The sequence below is a fragment of the Miniopterus schreibersii genome (assembly GCF_964146895.1).
Source record: "Miniopterus schreibersii genome assembly, chromosome: 1".
In the NCBI taxonomy this organism is placed as follows: domain Eukaryota; kingdom Metazoa; phylum Chordata; class Mammalia; order Chiroptera; family Miniopteridae; genus Miniopterus; species Miniopterus schreibersii.
In genome coordinates this window covers 176,787,856-176,813,785 of record NC_138101.1, presented here as the reverse complement: position 1 = coordinate 176,813,785, position 25,930 = coordinate 176,787,856, and the positions used below count along the sequence as shown (strand labels likewise).

The window sequence follows — 25,930 nt, the reverse complement described above, 5'->3', positions numbered from 1 at the left end:
ATTCTACTTCTGAAGAAAAAAGGGCAAATGACCACGGCTGTAGAAGCTAACTCAAAGCAGGATCGAGGCACTACCTTGGAGCCTTGCCAGAGCAACTGCCTCTTTTCATTTCACTCAGGTTCTCTTTACATATTCAAATTAAGCCGTAACCTGAGAGAGGACCCACTGAGTATCCAACCGAGCCCAGACACCAGGTCAAACACATTCATTGGAGAAAACAGGAAGTTTAACTGATGCCATGGCAACATTGATAGCCTGCGACATCAGAGCAGAAGGCAAAGAACAAAGGGATTTGTGAAAGTTAACCTTTCTGTGGGTCTTCTCTCTCTTGAAAATTGGATCATGCTGCTTATTTGAAAACACTCAGAGGACTTAAGTTATTTTGGTACTATTTCAGAATAGAGCACTGAAACTTCTCTGTACTTTTCTCTACCGTGTTCCTGGAGATTAGCCCAACCACAGGCTGGAAATCTGCTGAGTGCCACAATCTTATTAATATGCAGTGAGATTCTATTTCTGACTGCTCACCAGCATTCTGGCTACCAGTTGGGCTACCAATCAGCTACAAGGTAAGAACATAAATTATAAAACTAAAAATATATTTTTAAAAGTGCAAGGGAAGACCAAATAAACTGAAGCTCCACCATCATTTTAGGTTGAGAGTTTACAGAGGACGTATTATAGTATTTAAGGGAGAATGGCTGCCCCAGGTTGGTGTGGAAAAATACCATGAGCTGGGACGGGAAAAGACGAGTAACTGCAAAGCATGAGGAAGAGAGGCTGCTACAAATGCGCCCTCCCCCCCATTCAGCAGCAGCCGCTGCATATTGTTTCCTGTGTGAGGGGCTGAAAACTATTCTTGTCAGGAGTTTCTTAAGGCAGAATTCAGCAATGAGCAAGCAATTCGAGCAACACCAGACCCAGTTTATCAGATGGGCTGCATAAGTTTATCCAGTGTTAAAAAATTGTGATGACGAGAGATTGCTTTTTAAAAGGAATAATGTGTATAGCTGATTTAAAGGAACAGTATCCTCATTTATAAGTGGGAATAAAAACTTCCTCTATTAGGTAATGTGTGACACATTAAGACTAAATCTTAACAATGTATCTTTCACCTTTGGTGGTAAACTTGGGAGTAAAATGATTAAGAAAGAGACCCTATTGAAGAAGGAACTGCAATTATTTAACAAGAAAAGTCTTGAGCATTCAACCCAAGACACCCTACCCCTATGTAGCCAGAGGCATATGAAGCACACTCAACTCAAAGTGATTTCAGTGACTTCATCATTCCCCTGTATTTTGGGAAGAGATGACCCACCTCTGGAATAGACTCAATGATCAGCTGAGGAGGTTTCAAAGCAGGAATGAGAACATAACCGGAGTGATTTTCATAATCTGGAAAGTTTGGGGAACACTAATCTAAGACTCTGGTTATAATATAATATAAAGCTATTCATCCTAGGGAAGAAATGAATGATTCAAAGAGGGAAACTGGCTAGACTGATGAGTCATAAGCACCTCATCATGATTGAGTTAGGAAAGCTAGAATTTTAGGGGGAAAGATTGGCTGTGCAGTTAGAGTTGGAGCTAGCACCATTCTTAGCACCACTTTGCAGTCATTAGCAGCTTGTTCCAGACCCTGCCTCTCTCTCCTTCCTTGCTTTCCACACACTCTCTTAATTGCAACAAGATTTTGCCTAGAGACTCTGATAGGTCTTAAGCTGCAGATGGAATCCAATAGAAGACCGAGAGACACTTCCCAAGTGTGTGCACAGCTGACACTGCGGTCCCTGGATATGAGAGAGAAGACTGAACTGGTCTATTACCTTCCTGCACAGACATCTCAGATCCACCACTTACCCAAATTGGAGAGCCTTTTCATCAAGCCAGCTTCTCTTATAGCAGCAGGACCATATTCCACTCCTTTTCTTTTCTGTCACATAAATCATACAGTGAAATGTGAGGGATGATTGAAAATAAGACAACCAGAGTTCACAAAAATCTGCTATACTATAAATAGTCTCCCCCTTTATGGGCAAGGAATACATTCTAAGGCACCCCCATGAATGCCTGAAATCAAAGATAGTACTGGACCCTATAATAGATAAAGTTTAATTTCTAAATTAGGCACAGTAAGAAATTAACAACTAATAATAAAGTAGCACAATTATGACAATAAAATAAGGATTAGCTGAGCAAGCACTGCAATATCTCAACAGTCAATCTGATAAATGGCTAAGTGACTAACCAGTGGACGGTGCATACAGGTGAACACACTGCACAAAGGAATGATTCTGCTCTCGGCCACGACGGGGAAGGACTGCTTGAGATATCATCACGCTACTCACAACCGAGTGCAATTTAAAACTTGTGAATTGTTTATTTCTAGAATTTTCCATTTATTATTTTCGGACCACAGTTGACCCTGGGTCACTGAAATGTTGGATGGTGAAACCAGGAGAAGACGACTCTACTTAGTTTCCAATAGATCCCTCTGAAAAATCTGACATCATTATTTTCACCTGAGGTCTAGTTATTTCAAACACAGGGAAGGAGGGGAAAACAACAATCACTAGAATCAAATTAACCTTCCAAGGCCCATGTGTGAAGGGCAAGCGCAAGCCAAGACAGACTGAGCCAGGTGAGGATCTGGTGGCTGGGTGTGTGTGGCTGGCAGGGGCCAGATCCCGGGCTTCTCTACCAGTGAGCTCCCCAAGGCTGCAGGTTTCTTTCAAGAAGAGAAGAAACAGCCCCTCCTGGCCTGCCCCGCCAGTTTCCTTCCCAGTTAATGCTGAGAATGAATCCTGAATTCTTAGAAATCGCTCTCTAACCTCCACTGTTTCACACCGGGGTTCACGCCGGTTTCTCCTCCTTCAGCCCCTCCGCGGCATCCTCTCCCTCCTTTCCTCTCCTCCATCACCCCGAGCGTGACCCACCACTTTCTCGCTCCTCCCAGGGAGGGCGCAAAAACCCGCCAGCTCGAAAACCCTGCCGAGTCGCACAAAGGGCGCCCTCCATCCCCTCCCTCCGTCCGTCTTTTCTAGCGGAGACCATCCCACGTGCTCTCCCGGTGCCCAATCGCGGGAACCAGGCTTCTCCCCATCCTCTCCACAATTCTTCGACCCCCCCTCCCCGCTTTCTCTGGTTCCAGGGGGCGGAGAGCCTGCCCCACGGTGCCAGGTCTTGGTTCTCACCTGTCCCCGTGAGAAGGGGGCTCCAATCACAGCCACCGAGTGGACGGACTTTTTCAGAACGAAATGCACTTGCGTCGGGAGACGCGAGAGGCTTCTGCTTAGGGACATGATGGGCAGCGCGAGACGTTGCCAAGCGACGGGCGGCTCCGCGCGGCTCTCCGCCCCGAGTGAGCGCCGCCGCCGGCCGCTGCGCTTACCTACGGGTGCGCGAGCCGCGCCGCGCAGCCCGGACACGTCACGGCCCCGCCCCGCCCCCCGGCCGCGCCCCCAACCAGCCTCCCGCACACCTTCCCGCAGGCCCCGCCCACTGCTCCTAGGCCCGGACACGCCTTCACCGCTGGCACCCCACCCAGCCGGCTCTCCCTCCGGCGACAAGCCCTGAGGCTGCCACCATAAAGCCAGTATCAGGGTCGGGCATTAGGAGCGTGGCTACGGACAGGTGTGTCCCTCGCTGATCGAGGAGGGGCTGGCTGGGCGGGGACTGGTCGGACCTGACTCTGAGTGCCCTGCCAAGACCAAGACGCATCCAGGGCTCCGTTCAGTCTCAGAGCTCAAGGTCCAAAAAACGCGCTTACCTTTGGGAATTGAAGGCTAGGAGATCAAATCTAGAGTAGAGCTCTCTGGGCCAGGCATGTTAATAAAATCCCACCTATTTTAGGTATTGTGGATGGGGAGATTAGGATTTACAAAACAGTTACCTTCTAGATGTTTTCCATTCTTTATCTGAATAACGGGAGCACTGGTTCTCAACAACCAAACATAGCAACATATGTGGACTAGCTGAAAGTAACAATTAGCTAGAGTATTAATATTTTAATAATAGCAACTAACAAAGGTTCTAAGAACTTTTAGCCCTCTAACAATTCTATAAAGTACAGTAGTCCCCCCTTATCCTTGGTTTTGCTTTCCCAGGTTTCAGTTAACCATGGCCCAAAAAGATTAAATGGAAAATTCAAGAAATAAACAATTCTTAAGTTTTAAATTGCATGTCATTCTGAGTTGTTGATGAAATCTCCACCATCCTGCACAGTTCTACCTGGGACGTGAATCATCCTTTGTCCAGCATATCCACAGATGTACAAGATACCCACCTATTAGTCACTTAGTAGCCGTCTTAACTATCAGATCAACTGTCCCCTTATTGCATGGCCACAGTGCTTGAGTTCAAGTAACCTTTATTTTAGTCAATAATGGCGCTCAAGTGCAAGAGTAATGATGCTGGCAACTCAGATATGCCAGAGAGAAGCTGTAGAAGCTTCCTTTAAGTGAAAGGTATGTATGTATAATAAATAACAGTATATAGAGAGTTTGGTACTATCCATGGTTTCAGGCATCCACTGGGGGTCTTGAAGCATCCCCAGGGGTAAGGGGATACTACTATAGGGACTATTTTAAAGACAAGGAATCAGGATCAGAAAAGATAAGAAACTTTCTCGAAGTCACATAGCTTGGAAGTAGCAGAGCTCTGTGACTAGATTCCAAATTCTTAACTATGACACTATGGCTTGTAGAAACTTGGATGTTAGTCCTCCCAAAATAATTTTTAAATTGATTTTTAAAGAGAAAAGTGTTTATGTAAACACCTGACAAATATTTCCTGATGCCAACTTACATGCTGCTTTCCAAAATATTTCAGAAGTCTCCATGGCAACATCATAACTCCAAGCAGCTTTAGTAGTGTAAGGCAGTGTATTTATTTTTATAGGATAAATTTTATACCTGTCTCCCCCTGCTGGCTTAACAAAGAAATGTTTTTGAAGCCTTAGCAAAATAAGTAGGTATTACTATAAGGCAATGGTGTTGAAAGTGTGTCCCAGACCAGCAGAATCAACATTTGCACACTTGTCAGAAATGCAAATTATTGGGCCCTACCCCAAACTTAGTTATTTTGGGGGTGGGGAACCAGCAACCTAAATTTTATGTGAAATTCTAAATTGCAGACCTTTTTTTTTTTTTTTTTTTTTTTAATACTCACCCAAGGACATGTTTTTATTGATTTTCAAGAGAGAAAGGGAGAGGGAGAATGGAAGAGAGAGAAAAATTGGTGTGAGAGAGGAACATCGATATGAGAGAGAAACATCAACATCAATTGGCTGCTTCCTGCACACCGCCTACTGGGGATGGACTCCGCAATCAAGGCATGTGCCCTGACTGGGAATTGAACCAGTGACCTCTTTGTGCATGTGTTGATGCTCAACCAGCTGATGTCACAGAAAATTGCTCCTGGGGTGGGGAAAACCCTCACACATTTGGTGTCAGAAGTATTGTGAGTGTGGTAGCAGTGTGAGAGTAAAGGAGAAACACAGGAGGAAGACCGTTTTTTCTAAAATATTTGTGTATATATAATGTAATACCTAGAGCAACCACTAAAAATCTACATAAACACTACATACCCACAAACACTATATAGATAAATCAAAATGGAATTCTAAACAAGGAAAGATAAAATATGCTATATACAAAGTAAATTAACTTACTGACCAATTTCACTCAATTGCCACAAATTTTACAATTTCATTTGCTTTTTTAAAAAAAATTGAGGTATAATTAGCAATACTTAATCCTATTGGGGATTTCTTTATATTTATATGGGCCTTTAATTTTCTTCCCCTAGGGTAAGTGGTCCTAAATAGGAGACCTACTCTGTTAACACAGTATATTATAAAGAAGTAAATAAAATAAAAACTACAGTATAAGACAGCAGTCTTAGAACAACTTTTCAATCCCTAAGTATAAGCAGATACTAAACGGGTTTTAAGAATCCAGCATGAACCATAAAAATTAAGTTAACTGAATTATTTGATTAGGTTTTGACTATTATTCATATTTACAGACACTCAGGTCCCAAGCATAACTTTGCCAGTAGAAATAATTATCCATCTTATGAAAAGTAAGTCAGATTTGTCCTATGTACTGCCACCACAATGCTCAACTCACTCAAATATATTTCTGGTTCTTGTAGCCAGAATTCTTTGGAAAGTACAGCAAAGACTGACTGGTTGTTCATCAAATCTCTTCTCTTTCCTCGTCAGGCATACTGATAGGCCATGTTTCCCAGCCTCCTTCGAAGTTAGGTAGAACCATGTTAATGAGTTCTGGCCAATGGAAAATAGGTGGAAGGCTTGGCCATAAAATCCTCCCATGTGTGATCCTGTTCTTGCCCCTCATCTGTTTGCCGGAAGCAGAGGATCCAATGAAGAGGACCATAAGGAGGCCCCCCTAGACCGAAGAAGCCTGGGTCTCTGAATCAGCCATCTGAACCAGAAACACCCAAATGGCATTGTAGACAGACAATAAATATACATGTATTGTGTTAAGCCACTAAAATGTTTTTTGTTTTTTTTAATAGCAGTTAGCCTACCTTGACAAATATCAAGTACACATGTTTCTCATGCTTCCTTTTCCTGCTTCTCCACAATTGAATTTACTAAGGAATTAGTTTTGAGACTCCTTCAGTGACCCTGCAAAAAGATATTAAACTTCCTGGGAGAAACTTGCCAATAGCTAAGTCTAAGTTCTTTTCATTAGCTGCCCTTCCTTTCTGACACAGTCCACTGTACTTTTGAGTCCTGTTAATACTTTGAAGTCCAATACTGAAAGCCTAAAGAATCACCCTTTGCTGTTTTTACAGGGTCATTATCAAGACAACTTGTCTCTTCATATCCCAGTTGGCTTCTAGGTAAATGGCAAATACATAGGTTTCAATTTCTACTGAGGTGCCAAACTGCATAACAGAGTTAAGATGATGCTGTGATCTGACAGAGCAAAGTGGTTATAAAGATTTTGAAATTATATCACCTCACTATCCTTAATAATTTAATATTCAAAAAAATTAAGTATATTTTGGTGTCTTTTCTACGACTCTATATTGTAAAACTTCTTAACTTTTTTGTGTGCCACAGACCCTTTGTAATTCTGGTAAATCTAATGGATCTCTCCCTTATTGCAATAATGTTTTTAAAATGAATAAAATACATAGGATTAAAAACAACTAAATTAAGATACAGTTATAAAACTGTTTAAACATTATAGTAATATGTGTTTCTATTGACACATTAAATAACAAGATCTAGCATTGGGTCTAATAATTACTGCAATTTTGAAGTAGGGATGAGTGGAAATGACATTTTGAGATAACTAACAATTATTGTAAAATGAAAATGTCTGGGGTTTCTATCGGTGACAAAAATTGCAAGTATTTTTAATACTAATTGGTTTGTGGCCTACATTCATAATCAAAAGGTTAAATTTTAATTAGAAGTTAATAAAACTAAAGATGAAACTACTTTTTATCCATGGAGCCCAGGTTAGGAACTCCAGGACTAGAGGGTCCCCCAAAACATTGGCTGTGTTGATTTCTAAGTGGTGAAAATATGGGTGGTTTAAATTTTCCTTATTTTCTGTATTTTTCAAAATCTCCACAATAACCAAACATAACTTTTATAATCGTAAAATACATCACATGATACTTTCCAAAGCGAGAGGGGTGTATTGCTTGGTAAGATTCAGGATACACAAATTGGAAAAACAAAGCAATACTTGAAGAAAATCCTTTAGAAAAAAAAGGGAGACAAAATTTTGGATGAAGAGGAAGAAACTTAACCTCACTTTCATCAGAGACACTTAAAGCTGGTGAGACCAGTTAAGCGATTCATCTTTCTACACAGAGGGATCCGTTCTTTAACACGCGCTGCTGCCGCGGGTCTGAAGCACCATAACTCTGTACCGGGCCACGCTGCCTTTCTCGGCCCACAGGCCGCAATTACTCATGAGCTTATTAATTTTATTATCCACACCTTCTGCGTCTTCCACGTTTGCTTACCTCCCAGCTAGGGCTTGTCTGTGTACTCAGTGCTCCACGCAGGGGTTTGGGAGACAGAACTGCCAGGCAGTGAAATCCAAACTCCTGACCAGACCCTTACCTACCTTGCCAGTTTCCAGCTGCTTCCCCGCGCGTCAGCCTCCCCGCCCTTTGGATTCCTCCAGCGAGCCCACCCGGCTTTTCGGGCAAATTCCTCCACCAGAGACCCCGCAGCACAGTCCGGCTCCTCATCGCTGTAGCTCCAGGGACTTTCCTCAGGGAGGCTTTCCCGGCTGCACAGTGGAAATTCCCCAGGCCGTCCCTCCGGGCATATTACTGCCGACAGCATTCTCTGAAATATTTCCATATTGTCTCTCTGCCCAGGAAGCAAGCTACTTGAAGGCAGGCACCTTGTCAATACTGCTGGCCGCTGTACCCTCAGCACCTGAAGCTACCCGAGTGAATGAATGAGAATAAAGGAATACCTGCGGACTGTCTCCTTGGGGTGTACTCTAGCTCAGAAAGAGAAATCAGTTTATCAAGAAAAAGTACTTTAATCGCGGTTTTAAGCTGTCGGCTGACTTGTCGCCCCCCTAGGAGCCCAGCCTTGCGGGAGAGCCGCACAGCCCCGCGCGACGGCGGCACCGGCTCCCGGCGCGGGACTGAGGCTGCGCGGCCGTGCGGAGGGGCGTGGCCAACCCCGCTCTCCGGAAGTGGGTCGGGAGCCGGCGAGACGACGCGGGCCGCTAGCGAGGGCGGGCGGCTAGAGCGGCGGCCCGGGCCGGCCAGGCTGGGCCTGGCGGGCGCCCTCCGGCCATGGAGGAAGAGCTGAGCTTCTCGGACATCTACGGCAGCCGCCTGGCCCTGCAGCGCCGCTACTACTCCCCGTCCTGCCGGGAGTTCTGCCTCAGCTGCCCCCGGCTCTCGCTGCGCTCGCTCACCGCTGTCACCTGCTCCGTGTGGCTGGCGGCCTACAGCCTCTTCACCCTCTGCGAGGTAAAGCCCGGCCGCCCCTCCCGCGGTCGGTGTCCGGATCTCGATCTGGGAAGGATCCCTGGGGTCTTGGGGCCGAGCGCGGACCTCTCACCACATCCTCCTGCAGTCGTGGGGCCGGAGGGTGAGAAGTCGCTGGCTCTGGGGACGCCATTCCGCTGCTGGACAGCTCTTTAAATTACGTGGAGCGAAGTGTGTGCCCCTGGACTTCCTCCCTCTCCGGGGTCGCTGCTGTGCCCCGGTTCCGCCCGGCATACAGCTGGTGCTTGCACGACGGCCTGAAACGTTAACTTCCATGTGCCTTAAGTGGTAACGCGGTTCGAGGGTCAGGAGAACGACCGCGTGGGTCCTCGCCCATCGCTCACTCCTCGGGGGCATCCCTGCTAACAACACGCGATGTGTAGTTTCCCAGAAACTGTCTTTGTCTCCACTGTGTGCGTGTGTGTTTGTGTAGCGTGTGCGTATATACACACACGTTATTTAAGAGCTTGATATGGATAGTTCTTCTAATCTTTGTTTTCCAAGGCAATCTGACCCCACCGTCTCCCAACCGCTTTCCCGACTTCAAGTCCTTTCTAAAGAATTGTGACATCTCAGAGATGGGTCGTTTCTATGCGCAATTTCCAGACTCATTCGTCCTCTCTCAGCCTGTTTCCACGTCTCTAAAATGGAGTTAATATCTGCCATTCGGGCTTCACAGGATTGCGAGCGTCACGTGCAGTAGTTTTGTGACAGCCCCCAAATAAAAGGAACCAGCCTAATTGCCCTTTTTAATTTCATATGTAGTGTCCTGAATGCAATATGTTATTCCAGGAGTGATCTGGTCAGAGCTAAGTACATCAGGGCTATTTATTTCTATAATTCGGATATTGCTTCCATTACTGCATCCTTTACCGCATCCATTAGCTTTTCTGCTACCAGAGCATAGATATACACATAATTAACACTGCCTTAATTTGTTCCAAATTATAGGTTCTGGCCATGTGGTCATGTGAGGAGGAGGGAAGAGATACTTATTAAATGCCCACTGCTTTTGATAGTCCCAGCTGCTTTACTGGATGCCTCATTGCAACCTTAGAAGAAAACCAAGGCCCAGAAAGAGTAATAACATCCAAAGTCACAAAGCTAGTAGACCTGGGCTTTAAACCCAGCGCTATCTGACTCTGAAACCCTTCCTTTTCCACTAGACTATGATGTCTCCTCCTTGGGAAGGGCTTGCTTAGGCAAACTTTTTAAGTGGAGAAGTTTGTTTTTTATGCCAGCTCCCTTTTGTACTCATCTCTCTCATCATGGTACCACTTAGTCCCATCAAGTGCCCAGGACTCAGTAACCTCATCTTCCTCTAAACTCCACTGCAGCACTTCAGGGCTCTGTGTACCAACATTTCTTATCTCTCCTCCTATTCAAAACTATTCCTCAGAGTAACGAATCTCCGCTAGGAGTGAGAAGAAATCTGATGAAGGAGTTCATTAGAACATGGCTTACCTTCGACCTAAATGAATATTGAACTGTTAGAAAAATGAAGTATTAAAATGTAGGTACTAAAAGATTAAGATGCATATGGCAAAATGATTGCTTTCAGACACCAGTCTTATGTTGTATTTTGACTGCTTTAAAATGATTAAACAATTTTCACTTAAAAAAATAATATAGGTAGCTCAGCGGCATGGTTCAGCGGTTGAGCATGATCCAGGAGATCGCGTTTGGATTCCTGATCTGGGTACATGCCTGAGTTGTGGGCTCCACCCCCAGTGGGAGGCTTGTAGGAGGCAACCAGTCAATAACTCTCTCATCATTGATGTTTCTCTCTCTTTCCCTCTCCTTTCCTCTCTGAAATCAATAAAGATATTATATATATAAAGTTTTGGGCAGAGATTACCTTCTTGAAAGGCTGATATGGATCAAATTCTCTAAGCATTTACTGTTCTTCATCCCTTCTTCTAGTTTCTGAATTCACTGTTCTGTTAAAATTCCAGGTTTTTACCTTATTTATTCCAACCTAGAGTGGTGTTCTTTCCCTTCCTTTTATCAATTAAGTATATCTATCAATAACTACCACCTCCTCTGCACCAATTAAGTCTTGCTTCCTTGGAAGTCTTCATGGGACATTGCTCTGTGCTTTAATCTGCCCCCCCCCTCCCGTCCCTTCCTAGGCATTTATAGTATCCTAGTATTCTCCAAAAATAGTTTATATGAATTACTCTTGCCTTTAATAAATCTCTAAGGGTCAGGACTGAGTTTTATTTCTCCCCATTCTTCCTTAATGCTTATTCAGTGCAAACTATGTGCAAGACACTGTACTAGCTACTAGACACTTAATTAACTCAAAGTAGATATTTCTGGAATGTCAAACGCCCAGCACATAGATTTCTTCATCTTCCATCCACTAATCAACACATAGTCATCGTGCACAGAGGGCAGCAGACTTTGTCTTTAAAAGGCCAAATAGTAAATATTTTAGGCTTTATAGGTCTCTTTCATATTCTTGTTTTTCCCCCCTCTTTCTTTTTTTAAACAACCCTTTAAAAGATGTAAAAAGCATTCTTAGCTCAAAGTGGACCAGACAAAAATAGATCACATGCCCGAATAGTTTGCAGACCTCTGATCTAACAATTAGTATATGCGAGGTAGAAAGACGTAGAAAGATGCTTTCTTTTTTTTAAAAAAAATTATTGATTGATTTTAGAGAGAGAGAGAGAGAAACATTGATCTGTTTTCGCACTTATTTATGCATTCATTGGTTGTTTCTTGTATGTGCCCTGACCGGAGATCAAACCTGCAACCTTGGCATATCTAGAAAGATACTTTCAACGAAAATCAGAGCTGGTCAGTAGCTAAAGTGGTAAAAGTAGATTTATTCAAAAGCTATTGCAATAGGAGGAAAGACCGTAGTACAGAACTGGGCTCATTTCTGAATGTGGCACAGACAAGTGGGAATTTATAGCCTAATAGCAGGGTGGGGGTCAGTGGATGGGAAATTACTAAAAGGAAACATCAGGGGTAAAGGGGGATTCAGGCTAAACTGATTTAGTAAGATACTTGCTACAACTGGGCAATGCAGGCCCAACAAGGATGGATGCCAAGGCTTAGAAGAGCTTGACTAGAGTTAGGTCAAGGAGGGCATCTTGTCAGTAACAAAGAATAATAAGATACTTCCTGCCCTTGAGGAATGACTGTCACAAATTACTGAATCTCTTTTGATTCCAGGTCGATGATTTTTTTCTTGTGCCATCCTTCTATATAGTAGTTTTATAGAAAAAAGAAAACAATGCCACATGAAAGAAACACACATCAATAGAAAAACATCAGAAATGATAAAAGGTTGTAAATGTGTCTTAGAATCAAAGGAATAAATATACCATTTTCAACCCTTAACACATCAATTAGTCACAGCCCAACACAATGAAAGAGCCCTAAATGGCAATATCTCTATTATTTAACAAAAGAAGTCAGGAGGTAGGAGGCCTCTAGGGGGCATAAGAGGGTGTTTTTCATCTTGGTGTACTCTACTCGTCCTCAGCCTACCTTTTCACATGGTCTTACAGAGTCCCTTAGTAGTTGCAGAAATCAAAACCTCAGGATGTAGAGACCTTGTCTTCCTTAGAGCTCTTTTTAAGATGGACTTAGTTTTCCAGAAGCCCCTGTAGCAGATCTCCCCTCACATATCACTGGCCAGAGTTGTCTCATGTGTCCATTTTTAAACCAGTCATCGGCAGGAGTGGGAACCAATCATGATTCACTCCATGTTCTATTAGGAAGGAGCAGTGGTTGTTGAGTAGTATCTGTTACACTGTGCTGAGCATTTTATTATTGTTCAGGCCATGATTTGCACTATATATTCTGAAGGAGTGAGTGTGAGAGGAAAAGGCCTGAGTCCTTAAGTTGCAGTTTTGGAAGAAAAAATCTCTGATGGTGGATATTTTGCTGATGGAGGTTCTCTTCCGCAGACCTATCCAGAGCAGAGGCTTTTTTCCTGCGTTGCCTAGAGTTGACTTATTAAACATCGATATATGCAGAAGACCACTTGGTAATCTTACTGCCTATGTCTGGCTCTCTCTTCAGAACAGCATGATCCTCTCTGCTGCCATCTTCATCACCCTCATAGGCCTGCTTGGTTACCTCCATTTTGTGAAGATTGATCAGGAGACTTTGTTAATCATTGATTCCCTTGGCATCCAGATGACTTCATCCTATGCCTCTGGCAAAGAAAGCACCACCTTCATTGAGATGGGCAAGGTGAAGGATGTTATCATTAATGAGGCTATTTACATGGTAAGTATGTAAATGGTGTTACAGGCCTCTCTGGCCTGGATCTGAACTGTTTTAATACCTAAAGTATTAGATGTCAAAAAATTAAATTTAAGGGCTCTCTATTCCAGTACTTGTAGTGTTTCCTTTTGAGCTGGCATGTCTAAAACCCATAAAAGTGGAACTTACATTGAAAAAAGATATATCGCTTTATTTACTTTATTTTATGTTATTTTATTTGCTTATTTATTTTTAGAGAGAGGAAAGGGGGGAGAGAGAGAGAGAAACATGGGTTGTTGTTCTACTTATGTATGTATTCATTGGCTGATTCTTGTATGTGCTGTGACCAGGGATTGAATCCAAAAACTTGGCAAATCGGGGCAGCGCTCTAACCAACTGAGCTGCCTGGCCAGGGTGTCCCTTTATTTTTAAAGAGAGAGACACAGCAGGTTTCCATGGTTAGGGAGTCAGTATTTCAACTTTATTTTTTGGCTCAGCTTCAGAATCATCTCTGGTTGTTGCTGTTTTGTCTTTTTCATTAAAAGCATGAGAATATACTTCTCCCTCACTTCAAAAGCTATCAAGTGTTCTACTTAGAGATAACCATTTATGAAAAAGTTTTAGCTTTCCCTTGAAGAAAAAGAAAACAAGTTTGACTTATCTCTGCTATTTGGTGTATTTTCTTACAGCAGAAAGTGATTTACTACCTCTGCATTTTATTGAATGATCCGGTGGAACCAGATGAAATATCCCAAGTAGTACCTGTCTTCCAGGTGAGCACCAAACACACTGCTTAACTTTCTTCTCCAAAGAAATCCTCTACCTTCCTCCCCCTCTCTGCATATCCACTGCTACTTCTGTTCACTAGCAATGTAAACTTTTGTTGTCAGGAACATTTGAGGATAACCGACAGCTATTTTTAGTGAGAATTAGGAGTTTAGTTATTTTAGAAGCTCCTTCCTGAGGCAAATATAGACTTTCAGAAATACGAGTTCATACAAATTTTAGAGAAAAAAATAAATATATAGCACCTTCTGCGTATAAATCACCATTCATCTCCTTTGACTCTGTCAGTCTACCAATATGATTTTATGTAGATGTTACTGATCTACACATACTGTTACACACTGTTTTGTATCTTGCTTTTTAAATCTGACATGCATATTTTCATGCATCTACAAAGGCCATTATACTAATTATTTTAAATTATATCATCATATCGAGTATCAGTTTATTTAGCTACTCTGTTGCTTTTGAAATCACATCCAGGTTATTTTTTTTTTCTTATAAAAAAACACATACAAACAATTGTAATAAATTCCTTTAAAGGTGTATAATTTGTGTATGCAGTTAACTCTGCCTCACTGCCTATTTCTCAAAGGATTTAAGGCAGCTTAGCTAAAATTCTTTTGCATTATAGTTAAAAATTATTTTATTAAAGCTTATGAATAGCTTTATCGATTTTTTCAGTGTTTGAGATTTGGCTCCAGAGATTGGACAACTTTACCATACTTTGGGTAACTTGTGCTTGTTTTTCTACAGTCTTGGCTAACAGTGGGTTTAGCTATTTTTTAGTTTAGTATGTAGGTAAAGGAATTTAAAATTTTTAAATGTGTATCTATTTAAATGACAGACTTTTCATATTTTCTTATATCTACCTATTAGTAATTCCTCTTGTTTTAAACTATCCATATCTCTATTAGTCAAGTAGAATGGAGATATTGATATGCATTTGTAACAATTTATATATTTTGCTGGCAAGCTTTTATTAAACATGCTTTCTACGTATCTTTTTCCCATTCTGTAACTTTTTTTTCATTCTGTTACGTTGCATTATACAAAATATTTTTCAATATTTACATGTTAAGCTGCCCTTCTTGCTCCTGAAGAGTGTTTCACAGCTTGTGACCCCCCCCCCCCCCCCCCAGTAACAACTCCAAGAGGAGTTGTTACTCCTCTTGCTTGCTCTTAGATGGAGGTCGTGAAAGTTACACAGATTAAAAACTGTCTTTTGAGACCCTGCTTCGCACTATTCACAAGCTGGGCTGTGAGCCTAGTTAGGGCCTCTTCCAGCAAGGTGCTGTAAGGCCTGAACTGCCTTTCTGAGCTCCCACCTGTGCCAATAAACCCCTTGCTGTGGGTGAGAGCCTGAGGTTGCACATGGATGCAGCACTCCCAAGCACTCTCTTATGTTCATCTTGACTGTGCATTTCTCCCCTTTGGACTTCAGAGTGCGAAGCCCCGGCTGGACTGCTTGATTGAAGTATACAGGAGTTGCCAGGAGATCCTGGCACACCGGAAAGCCACATCCCCAAGCCCATGAGTCCCAGCATTCAGAAGGCCAGTGCTGTCTTCCGTGGGAAGTGACTCCTAAGCCCTTGGGCTGGTGTGTTTCTGGATTCTAAACCATCATGTGGACATGGTCCTAGGAATCAGATGAATGCAGTGGATCTCAGAGCCACAGAGCAGGTGACTGGAAACCCAGCTCATTGTGTGATGTCGAGCAAAGTATTTCTGTGTATTTCAGTGCTCCCCTTGTAAGGTACTGCCTGCTTTACCAACCGAGGGGAGACCTTAAGAAATGACATGTCAAAGCTCATGTCGACAGAGAGCACTTTGTGAATTTCCTAAGCACATTCAGGTTCACTTTTTGTTGAAATATGTGGAGCAAGACAATGGGAAAGTGCTATCAGATCTCTTGAGACAGACAATTTCTAACTGTATAAAAGTTAAGAAAAAAGTCAAGCCCTTCAAGTACTGGGCTAACAGGAAGAAATGTCCTACAAAAGACTAGTCTCTATCCCCCTAGCTCCTGTGTCTGCACAGGGTTAGTTCATGATGACTCTCTTAATAAACAGATCTCCTTCCTAAACATGCACATAATTGCCTGGTTCACAGCCGCTATTTATTGACAGACTTGAATGTGGCATTTCAGTAATGGGTATGAAGCACATCAATACTCTTCTGTTACTCAGCATTGTGTGTGGTTTCCAAAACTTTTGCCAAGAAGGATGAGACAGAAGGCCAGACAGAAGTTCTACTTTGGTTTCCAGACATGTTAAAGGACATACATGCAAATGATAGAAGCCTTTGTTTGCTTAATTCATAAACTAAGAGAGGATTCGTAAAGGGTTGGAAAGGAGATAGGGTGGGGGAAATAGCTTGACCCCCAAATTTGGTATGAACACAGCTCTATTCTTGCTTTTTCTTTGGGATCCTAATTTTTTTCACATTCCCAGGTAGGTAATATCCTCATGGGCCTTAGAGACACTCAGGGTATTACAAAGCTGCAGTTGTCATTTCTGTCTTTTACACCAGCCTTGGAGGGGTACTTCAGAAGCCTGTGGTAGGTGTGATGTGTTGACCTGTTTGAGGTAGATATGTCCCAACTAGATCCCAAATACTGGGGGAAAGGCAGGAACAGAAGTGGGAGACAGCTGTAAAACTGCAAGCCTTGCAAAGTCAGGTTCATTTAAGAGGCAGACACTCTGATGCGCTTCTTTTTCCTTTTATAAGATAAAATATCTTTAATGATTTCAGAGCCAGGAAGGGAGAGGGGGAGAGAGAGAGAAATATCAATGATGAGTCATTGATCTGCTGCCTCCTGCATACTCCCTGCTGGGGATCGAGCCCATAACCCAGGCACGTGCCCTGATTGGGAATCAAACTGCAATCTCCTGGATTCTAGGTCAATGCTCAACTACCGGGCCACGCCCAGCCGGGCTGATAAGCTTCTTTTTCATCATGTTTGTCAGTTTAAAGGATGAGAGAGAAGTGTGCTGCTGCTGAGGTGCTCACATACACTAGTTCTGGCCAAGCAGGTCTGCAGTATGCAGAACACACACACACACACACACACACATACACACGCACATACACACACATAAACACACACGTTGGGGTCAAAGGCTTGACTCTTGGATGCTACTGCTAAAACCATACAGTTTTCAGCACTTTATTGACAAATGGTAAAACTGCATTAGAGCTGTGAAATAAAACTCAGTCTCCAATGTTGGAAAATCACAGTACCAATGAACTCTTTCGTCTTTCTGTTAGGGGAGGGTGGAAACAAAGATCATCTCTGCACTCAGCAGAAAGTCTCAGTTGGGGACAGGGGGGTACTGGCATCATTAGAAAGGCAAAAGGTGAAAGCAACATTCAACTTTTTTCACCTGATACTCTTAGGCTGGCACAGACATCACATGTCCTCTGTCCTCACACTAATTCCCAGCGGAAGTTCGCCAGAAGTCTTGAGTGAATCCAGGCCCATGAGCCCCGAGGGGTCTTCTGTTTCTGACTCATCTTTGGTGGCTCACAGAGCAGCAAAAAGCAGAGTGCATTTGCTTGGTCTTTCAAAGAGCAGGGAGACAGTGACAACCACCTCGTCCTACAATAGTGAGCACAGCCTTCACTGAGCCCTGTCCAGTAGTTAAAAGGAGACATGGAGAGGTCAGATTAGACCTACCCCTGCCTTAGCTTGTACCCAGTTGGGCTTATAGTCCAGTGTGAGGGAGAATAGCTACGATCTCAGCAGGGGAGCTCCTGGTCCTGCAACGATAGGAGCTGCATTTATTTGTGGTAGGGAGAGGGGAAGGGTGGCTATTCCTTTTTCTCCAGCTCTGGCAACACCTTTCCCATTTGGGAAAGGAAGTCTAGTTTTAGCGAGTTCTAGGCTTTTGTCAGAGTTCAGGTGAATTGGAAATTTTAGTCCTATTCAGGGATGTTGGGAAAACTTCAAGTATAAATCCCCACATAAGGACCATATACAATATAAAAAATATTAGCCTCCCTGAGGGTATCAGTGGGGAAAGCCCTGACATACAGCACTGACGCCCTCAGGAACCAGTAACACCCCTGTCTGTCTAGAAGCAGGCTGCATCCAGAGCTCAGTATTCTTGCGGAAAAAAACAGTGGTCTTTATACTGGGTCTGGATTTTTAAAAGTTGGGCCCTGAAACATTATAAGGCACCTAGAGAATAAAGGCTTCATGATACAGAAATTCACATTTCACAGAACAAACCAGGGCGGGAGTCAGGGGAGGGTGGTAGACCCATCACACTAGTATCATGCCCCACTCCGTATCTCCAACCCCAGAGGCACCAGGTGGTGGGGGGGAAAGGTAGGAGAAATATTCACAGCAACGTTGGCTCCTTGGCAGTGCATGGAACAGGAGCAAAGAACTGTCCAGCCAGTTCCCATGGCTGGTGGGCAGCAGGTGGCTTGGTGCGTGGGTTCACAGTGATGGAGCAATGGTTCATGTAGCTGGCCATGATGAAAGTAGCCTCTGCAATCTAAGGGGCAACAGAGAAACAGAGGACTTGAACTAGCATTGGCTCCAATACTGGCTTTCTCACTTACCAGCTGTTACACTGGGTACATAACCTTCCTGGGCTTCAGTTTATCTCTTAAAACATCCTCCCAGGAGAAAATGCCTAAAGATGATCATTACTGTGAGGTTCAGAGGCCCAATGAAATGGGTGCCTAGCGGTCTGGAGGTCCTCTGAGGTGCACAGTATCCCTGAGAACAGGAGAGGCAACATTTCTGCTCCAGTTGGCTCCAAGCTAGGAAAGGGGGCCTCCCTGGAGGAAAGGGTCTATGTATCCTCTCCTTTGGCAGGAGTGTACTAAAAGGGGGAGGAGATTTGGCAAACTCCAACTTTTGGATGAAAACAGCAGGGTTTCTGCCTGGGCCGTTTTTCTCAGTGGTTAGAGCATCAGCCTGCAGACTGAAAAGTCCCAGGTTTGATTCCAGCCAAGGGCACATACCTCCGTTGCAGGCTCACTCCCCGGCCCAGGTTAGGTCAGGGCGCATGTGGGAGGCAACCAATCCATGTGTCTCTCTCACATCGATGTTTCTTCCCTCCCCCCCCCCCCCCATCTCTCCCTTCCACTCTCTCTGAAAAGCACTGGAAAAAAAATATCCTTGGGTGATGATTAAAAAAACACACACAACAACAACAACCGGGTTTCCAGTTACTCTCAGAGGGAGTCCATAACTGTAAGTCAGGACTTAGGTTTCTGAGTCTTTGTAACTCTTATTTTTGCTAGTCAACATTTCCTGTACTGAGTGGGAATAAAGCCCTTAAGGCAAAAGAGGTCTTTGGATGGAATTCAAGACCTGAAGTTAAGGGGGAGCATGTGCACACTGTCCCACTGTGTGACTAAGTGAGAACACCTTGAGGAGGCAGCGCCCTGGCCCTAGGCCTCCTGCAAGGAGAACGGCAAGTGAGCACCGACTCCAGCCTGCACGGTGCTGAGGCTGGAGAGACTAGAAAAGATAACGTGAAGAGCACAGGAGTAGCTGGGCCAGTGTTGCCTCCCCAGCCAGCCCTCACCTACCTGCTCAGCAGTGACTTGAGATGCAACTCCACCTGAACCCTCTGGAGTCATGATTATAGACATGGCCAAAAGTTTTGTTTGGGGCAGGGCTCTTCTGGGATACTGTCATAACCCCAGCTTCTTTTCTAAGCTCCAAGTCCACCCCCTTTTCCCTACTAGGTCAGAGTAAAATATTTTAGCAGCGCTCAGACCCACCTTGGGAGCGGCCATCCGGAAGATCAACTTCTCAGTGTGGCCTTTTCCAGAGCTCTGGTCTGGAAGGGATCTAATCACAAGCATGAAGTCATCCCGGCAGCCACCAAAGGTCGTCACTGAAGAGTAGGGGTAAGTGACATGCACTTGCTGTGGGAAAGAGCCAGTTAGTTCTGGGGAAACTTTCCCCCTGCCTCCTGAGCTAGGAAACAGCATCCCCTGTCTCTTCCAAGCACAGGGAGCCTTAACCAGGAAGGGAGAACTCTGAAGTGCTCATAATCTGTAGATCTACACCTCCAATGTCTATAAGCTTTGTCTAGACTAGAGAACAGTGGTGCTTGGGGAAGGGATGGGGGTAGGCGGACCATGGTCACTTAATTCAGGCCTCTGAGTGCAGAGAGGAGAAGGAAAGACTATTCAGGAGAAGGAGGGGTCAGGGAGCTAGCCCTCACCCTTCCATACCATGGTGCCGTGGTCCAGGACGCTGACCCCACCCTCATTCACTGCAATCCACACCAGAGCGTTCTCCCTGGAAGACAGCTGCACAGGCTGGGGAAACAGGAAAATCCCATCAGACATCCACAGCTAGGGATTCTGAACCATAATAGCTTTGTGAGGAAGAAGATGCATGCAGGGGGCTACTAGGCAGTGATCTTTTCCTTGTCTTAGAAAACATTTGTATAGCATTCTGGAGTAAACAGGAGGCATCTGGCCTTGGGGCTCTGGCTACCTACTAACAATCCTGAGGCGGGAGGAGATCACTTTCTTGGAGTACCCACAGCCTATCCTGCCACAGCACACTGGTTGGGAAGCGCTGTGCTGTAGAATAGAGCATCCCTGGCTGCTGTTTTCTCCTGGCTCTCAGAAACTAACAGCACTCCACCCACAGTCTCTCCCAGCTGAAGTGCATCTTGCTTCAATCAATTTCCCAAGGACTATAAAAGAAGTAAGAAAGCAAGAATGCAATTTTACGGGCTTTAGGCCCTACCAGTAAGAAAAGTGGCTATTTAGTGGACAATTCCTGGGAGAACTATTTTCACTGCCAGCACTACAGTAGGGCAATCCCCAAAAGGCTGGGGAGGTAGGCATGTCAGCTTTTTCAGAATATTTCCCCAACTTCCCAGACCAAGTGGGGCTCCCTGTTATATGCCCTTATAATTAGTTGACTCTATCTCTTTTTGTCCCAGGGGTAGCACTGAGAAAGAAGTCAATAAAGGAAAAGATAAAATAACCCTGGCTCCAAAGCAATGAATCACAACTGCTCTGGACCATAAAAATGAGACCAGAAATGGGTGGAGAGAGAGCGACCCCTGGTGGTTGCTAGTTTGCAGGCAGGTGCTGCAGAGTGGACTCAAACATTACCAGATAGGGACTGCGGCTCCAGGAGAAACTTTGGGCATTCCTGAGGGTGTGGTCACCACTCCTTCCACTGGAAACCACTTGCATTTACCTGAGCAGCAAAGAGCTTAGCACCAAAGAAGGGCCATTTCCGGGCCACGGTCAGATAGATGCGGATACACTCAGGAGGAGAGCAGCCGTGCAGAGCTGCCCACTTTGCAGTCAGCTGATCTACCAGATGCCTGGTTTGGACAGATGGAGAGAAATGGTGCCAGTGAAGTCCCAACATGTTTTTGTGGCAGCTCTGAGGCCGCTCAACTCTGCAGCCCACATCTCCCACAGCGCATCCCCGCAAGACCTTGTAGCCTACCTCAGCTGTTCAGGGGGTGCCCCGTGTCTATAGCGTCTTGGGTAGAACCTGTCTAGGACCTGCTGTAGGTGATGCTGAGCCTTGGGAGGTGGTGTGCCCCCAGGGCTTGGAGGGAGGGGCCTCTCCAAGTCCCCAAACTCTACCTGTGATGGAAGCACATGGAGGCACAAGTCAAGAATCTGGACATGGCAGGGGTGGGATAGGAATAGGGGTGAGGATGGGCTGCTGAGAGAGCTGAAATGAACCATTACTTCATAACTTTACTGATGAGGTATGAATGGATGTGAAAAAACACTTATAGTGAAGAGATCCTTTAACTCCAGTTTCGCAGACACTAGAGAAACAAGGGGCCTAGAATATTAGAGATTATCTAGACCAACTTCCATTTCCCAGCTGAGGTTAAGTGCCTTATCCAAAGACCCAGTTAATTAGGGGCAGACAAAGGAAAACAACATAAATTCTGGCTTCCAATTCAAAAATATGGGATACAAGACTGAAGATGCTATAGATCCTAGAGTACAGCAGGTCCTCGAATAACATAACATTGATGAGATATTTCACGTGAAGTCGCAGAACCGGTGACGATGTTAAGTGAGGACTGACTTACTGTATAGCAGAGTTCCAACTATGGCCTTTGGAGTAGGACACGTGGCTCAAAGCCCAGATCTGCTACTTCCCAGCTTTGTGACCCTGGTCTAGTTACTTAGACTCTCTGAGCTTCAATATCCTCACCTATTATGTGGGACTAAGAACTAAAGGGGATAATACATATAAAATATTTGACACAGGGCCCTCTAGAGAGTATTCAATAAATGTTTATTATTTTAAAGAGCAGCTAATATTATTTCCCCATGGGAACCATACAGATATCCCAGATACATCTGGCAAGTTGGCCGTCTAAAGGTGACAGGGAGGAGAGTTGAAGTCTGAATGTGTGTTCCTTTCCCTTACTTAAAATGATTGACTTAAAATTTGTAAGCACAAATTTTATCACTTACATTATGTGATATGAATTATTTAAGAATCATATTTAGGCCCTGGCCGATATGGCTCAGTTGGCTGCAGTGTCATCCCACACTGAAAGGTGGTGGGTTTGATCCCCAGTCGGGCAGTATACAGAAAGGCAATCGATCGGTGTTTCTCTCTCTCTCCCCACCTTTCCCTCTCTCTAAAATCAATAGTTGAATCTTTGGGTAAGGATTTTTAAAAAAATCATATTTAGTATAACAACCCTGTAGAGGCAGGTATGGAGGTATTTTTGTTTTCAGTCTACGAAAATGGAAACTAAAGCATAGACACATCAAGTGAGACCAAGATCTCACAGCAGGAAGTGGCTAGAACTCAAAACCCAGGCCTCCGGATTCCACACCCAGAGTTCTGCACGCAGCCTGTATCTGCAACGAGGAGCTTTGCCGGATAAGGAGTCACCTTCTTCCACAGGCAGGGACAGCAAAGCCAGCCTCTCCTCTGGCCCCACAGATCTGCAGAATCTCCTTCCAGACTGTGTGGTGCATTCCACCTGTGAGTCCAAAGATGGTATCCTGACCCTCCTGATTCCTAAGCAGAACCTTACCTGGGCCATCAGGGCAGCCATCTCCAGAGCCAGTTCCTTGTTGACAGGAAACCTCCCTGCCACGATCTCTCCGCTGGTCTGGAAGGCGAGAAGCAGGCGCTCACGCTCTGTCTCCCCTTTGACCTGACTCCGGAAGTACAGCCTGCAGGGAAGAGGGTGAGAAGCCAGGTCAGCTGGGGTCCCAAAAGGATGAGATCATCTTGGCATCTGTTTATCTTGATTTCCAAAGAAAGACTCTTTTTATACCTTTTGGGAGCCTATTTTCTATTGCCTCCAAAAAATTTAAGTAAGCATGACACGGAGCTGATTCAGGGCTATCAGATCTCATAGCAACAGTAGCATGTGCTTAATTCTGGGTGCACCATTAGACTTATGGGATTTGGTGAAGGGAATCTGGTACCAGAAATTACAGCTTATTAGGGAACTGGATGAGTTAAGAAGCCAAGAGACTACTGGAAATTATTTGCCTGGAGACTTATCTGGGATGGAATTTTCTTACTCAAATTGGTAAAAAGTCAGAATGTCTACTTCTGGAATTAGTAGAGGTGCAATTTATTTTCAGCCTTAAATATCTAGTGCTCATAAAAAATTTCAGTCTTCTAAGGGGCCTGGCTCCCCAGTAATGAGCACCATGGGGTGTTGTATCTGCGGACCATCCTGCCTGAGCACCCCAGGGGCAGCCCTCATGCTCAGCCCCACCCTGGGGCAGTGCTCAGGACCTGTTCTTGTACATCAGCTTCACAACACGAGTGCCACCCTCAGACTTCCTGGAGTGCAGTTCCTTCAGGGCTTGCTCCCATTTGGAGATGGCATCGCAGATCTTGAAGAGGCAAAAGAGGAAAGTTAGGAAAGCGCCTGATGGGGGGAACGAGGTCCAGGCAGGCTGGACTCAGCAGAGCAGCAGGGCAGAGTTGAATGACTGTCCACCACGAGGAGGTCCTGTGGGGCCTCGTTCTCCTATTCCCAGGACCCCAGGTGCCTGTGCTTCCTCATAGACATAGAGGTTCAGCCTGGGCATGGCGTGAGCAGCAAAGCAAAATTAAAGCTCCCTCGAGGAAAGGCAGGTCTCAGTCAAAAACCATGGCCTCATATCACTGGCTGCAATTCCATTCCACTGACTGCCATTCTCCTCATCTGCAAATATACCCAGAGGCCTACTGTGTAACAAAGCCTTACAGACGCCCTGACACTTATGAAGAAGGTACGTGTCATAGTGTTTCTAGGCAATGGTAACGGACGGTAGGAGACTCTGTCCTGCTGCCATAAAGAAAGCAGACATGGACCCAAAACTCACACTCATCAAGTGCTACAGCACATTCCCGCAAACACTTAACATGTGCCATGGCTCTACTCTCAGACCACAATACAAGATAGGTCCTCAGTCCCATTCAAAGGCCTTTAATACAGAAGCACCATAAGGATCTACCTCCTAAAAATGTGGCTGAGCCTGTAGGCACAGCATAGGTCCTGGCAGACAGTGAGAGAGTGAAGTGCCAGTGTACGACACAGCGTCCAGTGGGTCTAGGCATACAGCTGCCCACCTGTGTGTGTGCGTGTGCATGTGCATGCAGGTGTACATGTGTGTGTGCACGTGCGAGCATGTAACCAGTAGGCTCAGTTGGGGCTGCTGCTGAGAAGTGCCCCCCTATCCTTCCTACACCAGCTGAAAAGCAGCTTCCCCCTTGGATGCTGCATAGCCACCCAAGGGAAAGAGGGACACAGAGCTCTTCTCTCCAGAGACAAAGGCACAAACAACTTTTCTCTGCCCACATGGGTACATTTTAGGATGGCACAGAAAGCAGGCAAGCACCTTGGACTCAGCACCAAACAGGCTGTGACAGTTAGACACCCATCAGCGAGGCTTTTCCCCACCACCAAAACTCCAGAACCAGGAGGTGGCACAGGAGGAGCTCAGTGGGTTCAGTGGGGAGGCCGTCACCTTGACACTCCCCTGCAGGCAGTGTTCCAGGTTCCTGCCAGAAGGATCGTCTGTGAAGAGGGCAAAGCCAGAGTGGGACGACTTTCTCATGCCTGTCTCCTGGTTCAGCCGCTGGAGGAACTCGTCCACAGTGGAGGAGCCGTCAAAACCAACCACCTGCAGGGGATATGTATCAGCCCAGAGGGGGCTTCCTGAGGAAGGTCCACTAGGGCTCGTGGAGGGGTCTGCATCCAGAGGTGGAAAAGCTTGGCTAAAAGGAGCAAGGGCTAATGCAAGAGCCAAGAAACATTCCACTCTGTATTCACATGCAGACGGTGTGTGCCTAAGGGGTGAGCCTGCCCACTGGAAACCAGTATGGGACACAAGCTCTCTTTTCTCTTTACTGTCACTTTTTTGGAGGCCCTTTCCTGCCACTTCCTTGGTCAGTGTCTCAGCTTCCCTGTTCATGCAATGGGTTCAAAAGGTCTACTTCCAGGACGTCAAATAGTGGAACGCTCCTGTGATTCAAACTCCTCTCCCCTGCCACACTGGCACTAACCACCCCTCCCACCCCTGAGTCCCAGGCCCATTCTTTTGCTATTTTGCCTATTAAGAATCTGCCAATCCTAAGGAGGCTTAGCACCCACCTGGCCCTAAGGTACTCCTCCCAGGACAAGGATATAAGGAGACTCAGGACAGGGCATATACCTGCCCCCTACCTGGTAGGTCCCGTTGGCAAAGTGCACGGGGATGCTGAAGGGCAAGGAGTGGTGGAAGGGGTTGCGCAGCAAGATGGACACCACTTCCATGCGTGATGGCCTGGCCTCCCGCTCCCCAGTCTGCAGGGTCCGCTCCACTGCCCGCTGGCAGTAGGTGGCATACTGGCCAGTTTCATTGCTGAAAAGACAGGTGAAGGAAGAAGGGAATATTAGGGACTCCATTCCTCCCTGCCATCCTCATACCC

General features: G+C 45.2%; 3 protein-coding genes across 8 annotated transcripts in view; 1 reads left to right on the top strand and 2 right to left on the bottom strand.

Moving 5' to 3' along the window:
- Nucleotides 1-8,717, bottom strand: part of ARG2 (arginase 2) — a 37,505-nt gene extending 28,788 nt beyond the window's left edge. The window contains exons 1-2 of one of the 3 annotated variants that reach the window (XM_081132045.1): nucleotides 8,121-8,717; nucleotides 1,861-1,933 (exon numbers count right to left, since the gene is read on the bottom strand). In XM_081132045.1, the coding sequence (XP_080988171.1) occupies nucleotides 1,861-1,882 (22 nt within the window). In that variant the 5' untranslated portion in view covers nucleotides 1,883-1,933; nucleotides 8,121-8,717. Of the gene's footprint in view, nucleotides 1-1,860; nucleotides 1,934-2,831; nucleotides 3,058-3,194; nucleotides 3,723-8,120 lie in introns of those variants that run through there. The other 2 variants (XM_081132044.1, XM_081132046.1) reach the window with 2 other exon arrangements.
- A 94-nt stretch (nucleotides 8,718-8,811) lies between these two features.
- On the top strand, nucleotides 8,812-16,119 carry PIGH (phosphatidylinositol glycan anchor biosynthesis class H; the record flags this gene model as incomplete). Of its 2 annotated transcripts, none has more annotated exons than XM_081132083.1 (4): nucleotides 8,812-8,991; nucleotides 13,051-13,260; nucleotides 13,929-14,009; nucleotides 15,467-16,119. In XM_081132083.1, the coding sequence occupies 4 exons, from the start codon at nucleotides 8,812-8,814 to the stop codon at nucleotides 15,557-15,559; spliced, it is 564 nt and encodes a 187-aa protein (XP_080988209.1). In that variant the 3' UTR covers nucleotides 15,560-16,119. The 2 variants fall into 2 exon arrangements, with proteins under 2 accessions (XP_080988209.1, XP_080988208.1); XM_081132082.1 differs by having other exon boundaries at nucleotides 13,926-14,009.
- Nucleotides 16,120-17,148: 1,029 nt separating this feature from the next.
- The window catches only part of PLEKHH1 (pleckstrin homology, MyTH4 and FERM domain containing H1), a 47,912-nt gene continuing 39,130 nt past the window's right edge, over nucleotides 17,149-25,930 (bottom strand). For all 3 annotated transcript variants that reach the window (XM_081131999.1, XM_081132000.1, XM_081132001.1), the window contains 9 exons: nucleotides 25,686-25,863; nucleotides 24,988-25,143; nucleotides 23,768-23,868; nucleotides 23,049-23,190; nucleotides 21,476-21,618; nucleotides 21,218-21,347; nucleotides 20,230-20,316; nucleotides 19,771-19,917; nucleotides 17,149-18,527 (listed from right to left, as the gene is read on the bottom strand). In XM_081131999.1, coding sequence (XP_080988125.1) covers nucleotides 18,369-18,527; nucleotides 19,771-19,917; nucleotides 20,230-20,316; nucleotides 21,218-21,347; nucleotides 21,476-21,618; nucleotides 23,049-23,190; nucleotides 23,768-23,868; nucleotides 24,988-25,143; nucleotides 25,686-25,863 — 1,243 coding nt within the window. In that variant the 3' untranslated portion in view covers nucleotides 17,149-18,368. The remainder of the gene's footprint in view (nucleotides 18,528-19,770; nucleotides 19,918-20,229; nucleotides 20,317-21,217; nucleotides 21,348-21,475; nucleotides 21,619-23,048; nucleotides 23,191-23,767; nucleotides 23,869-24,987; nucleotides 25,144-25,685; nucleotides 25,864-25,930) is intronic.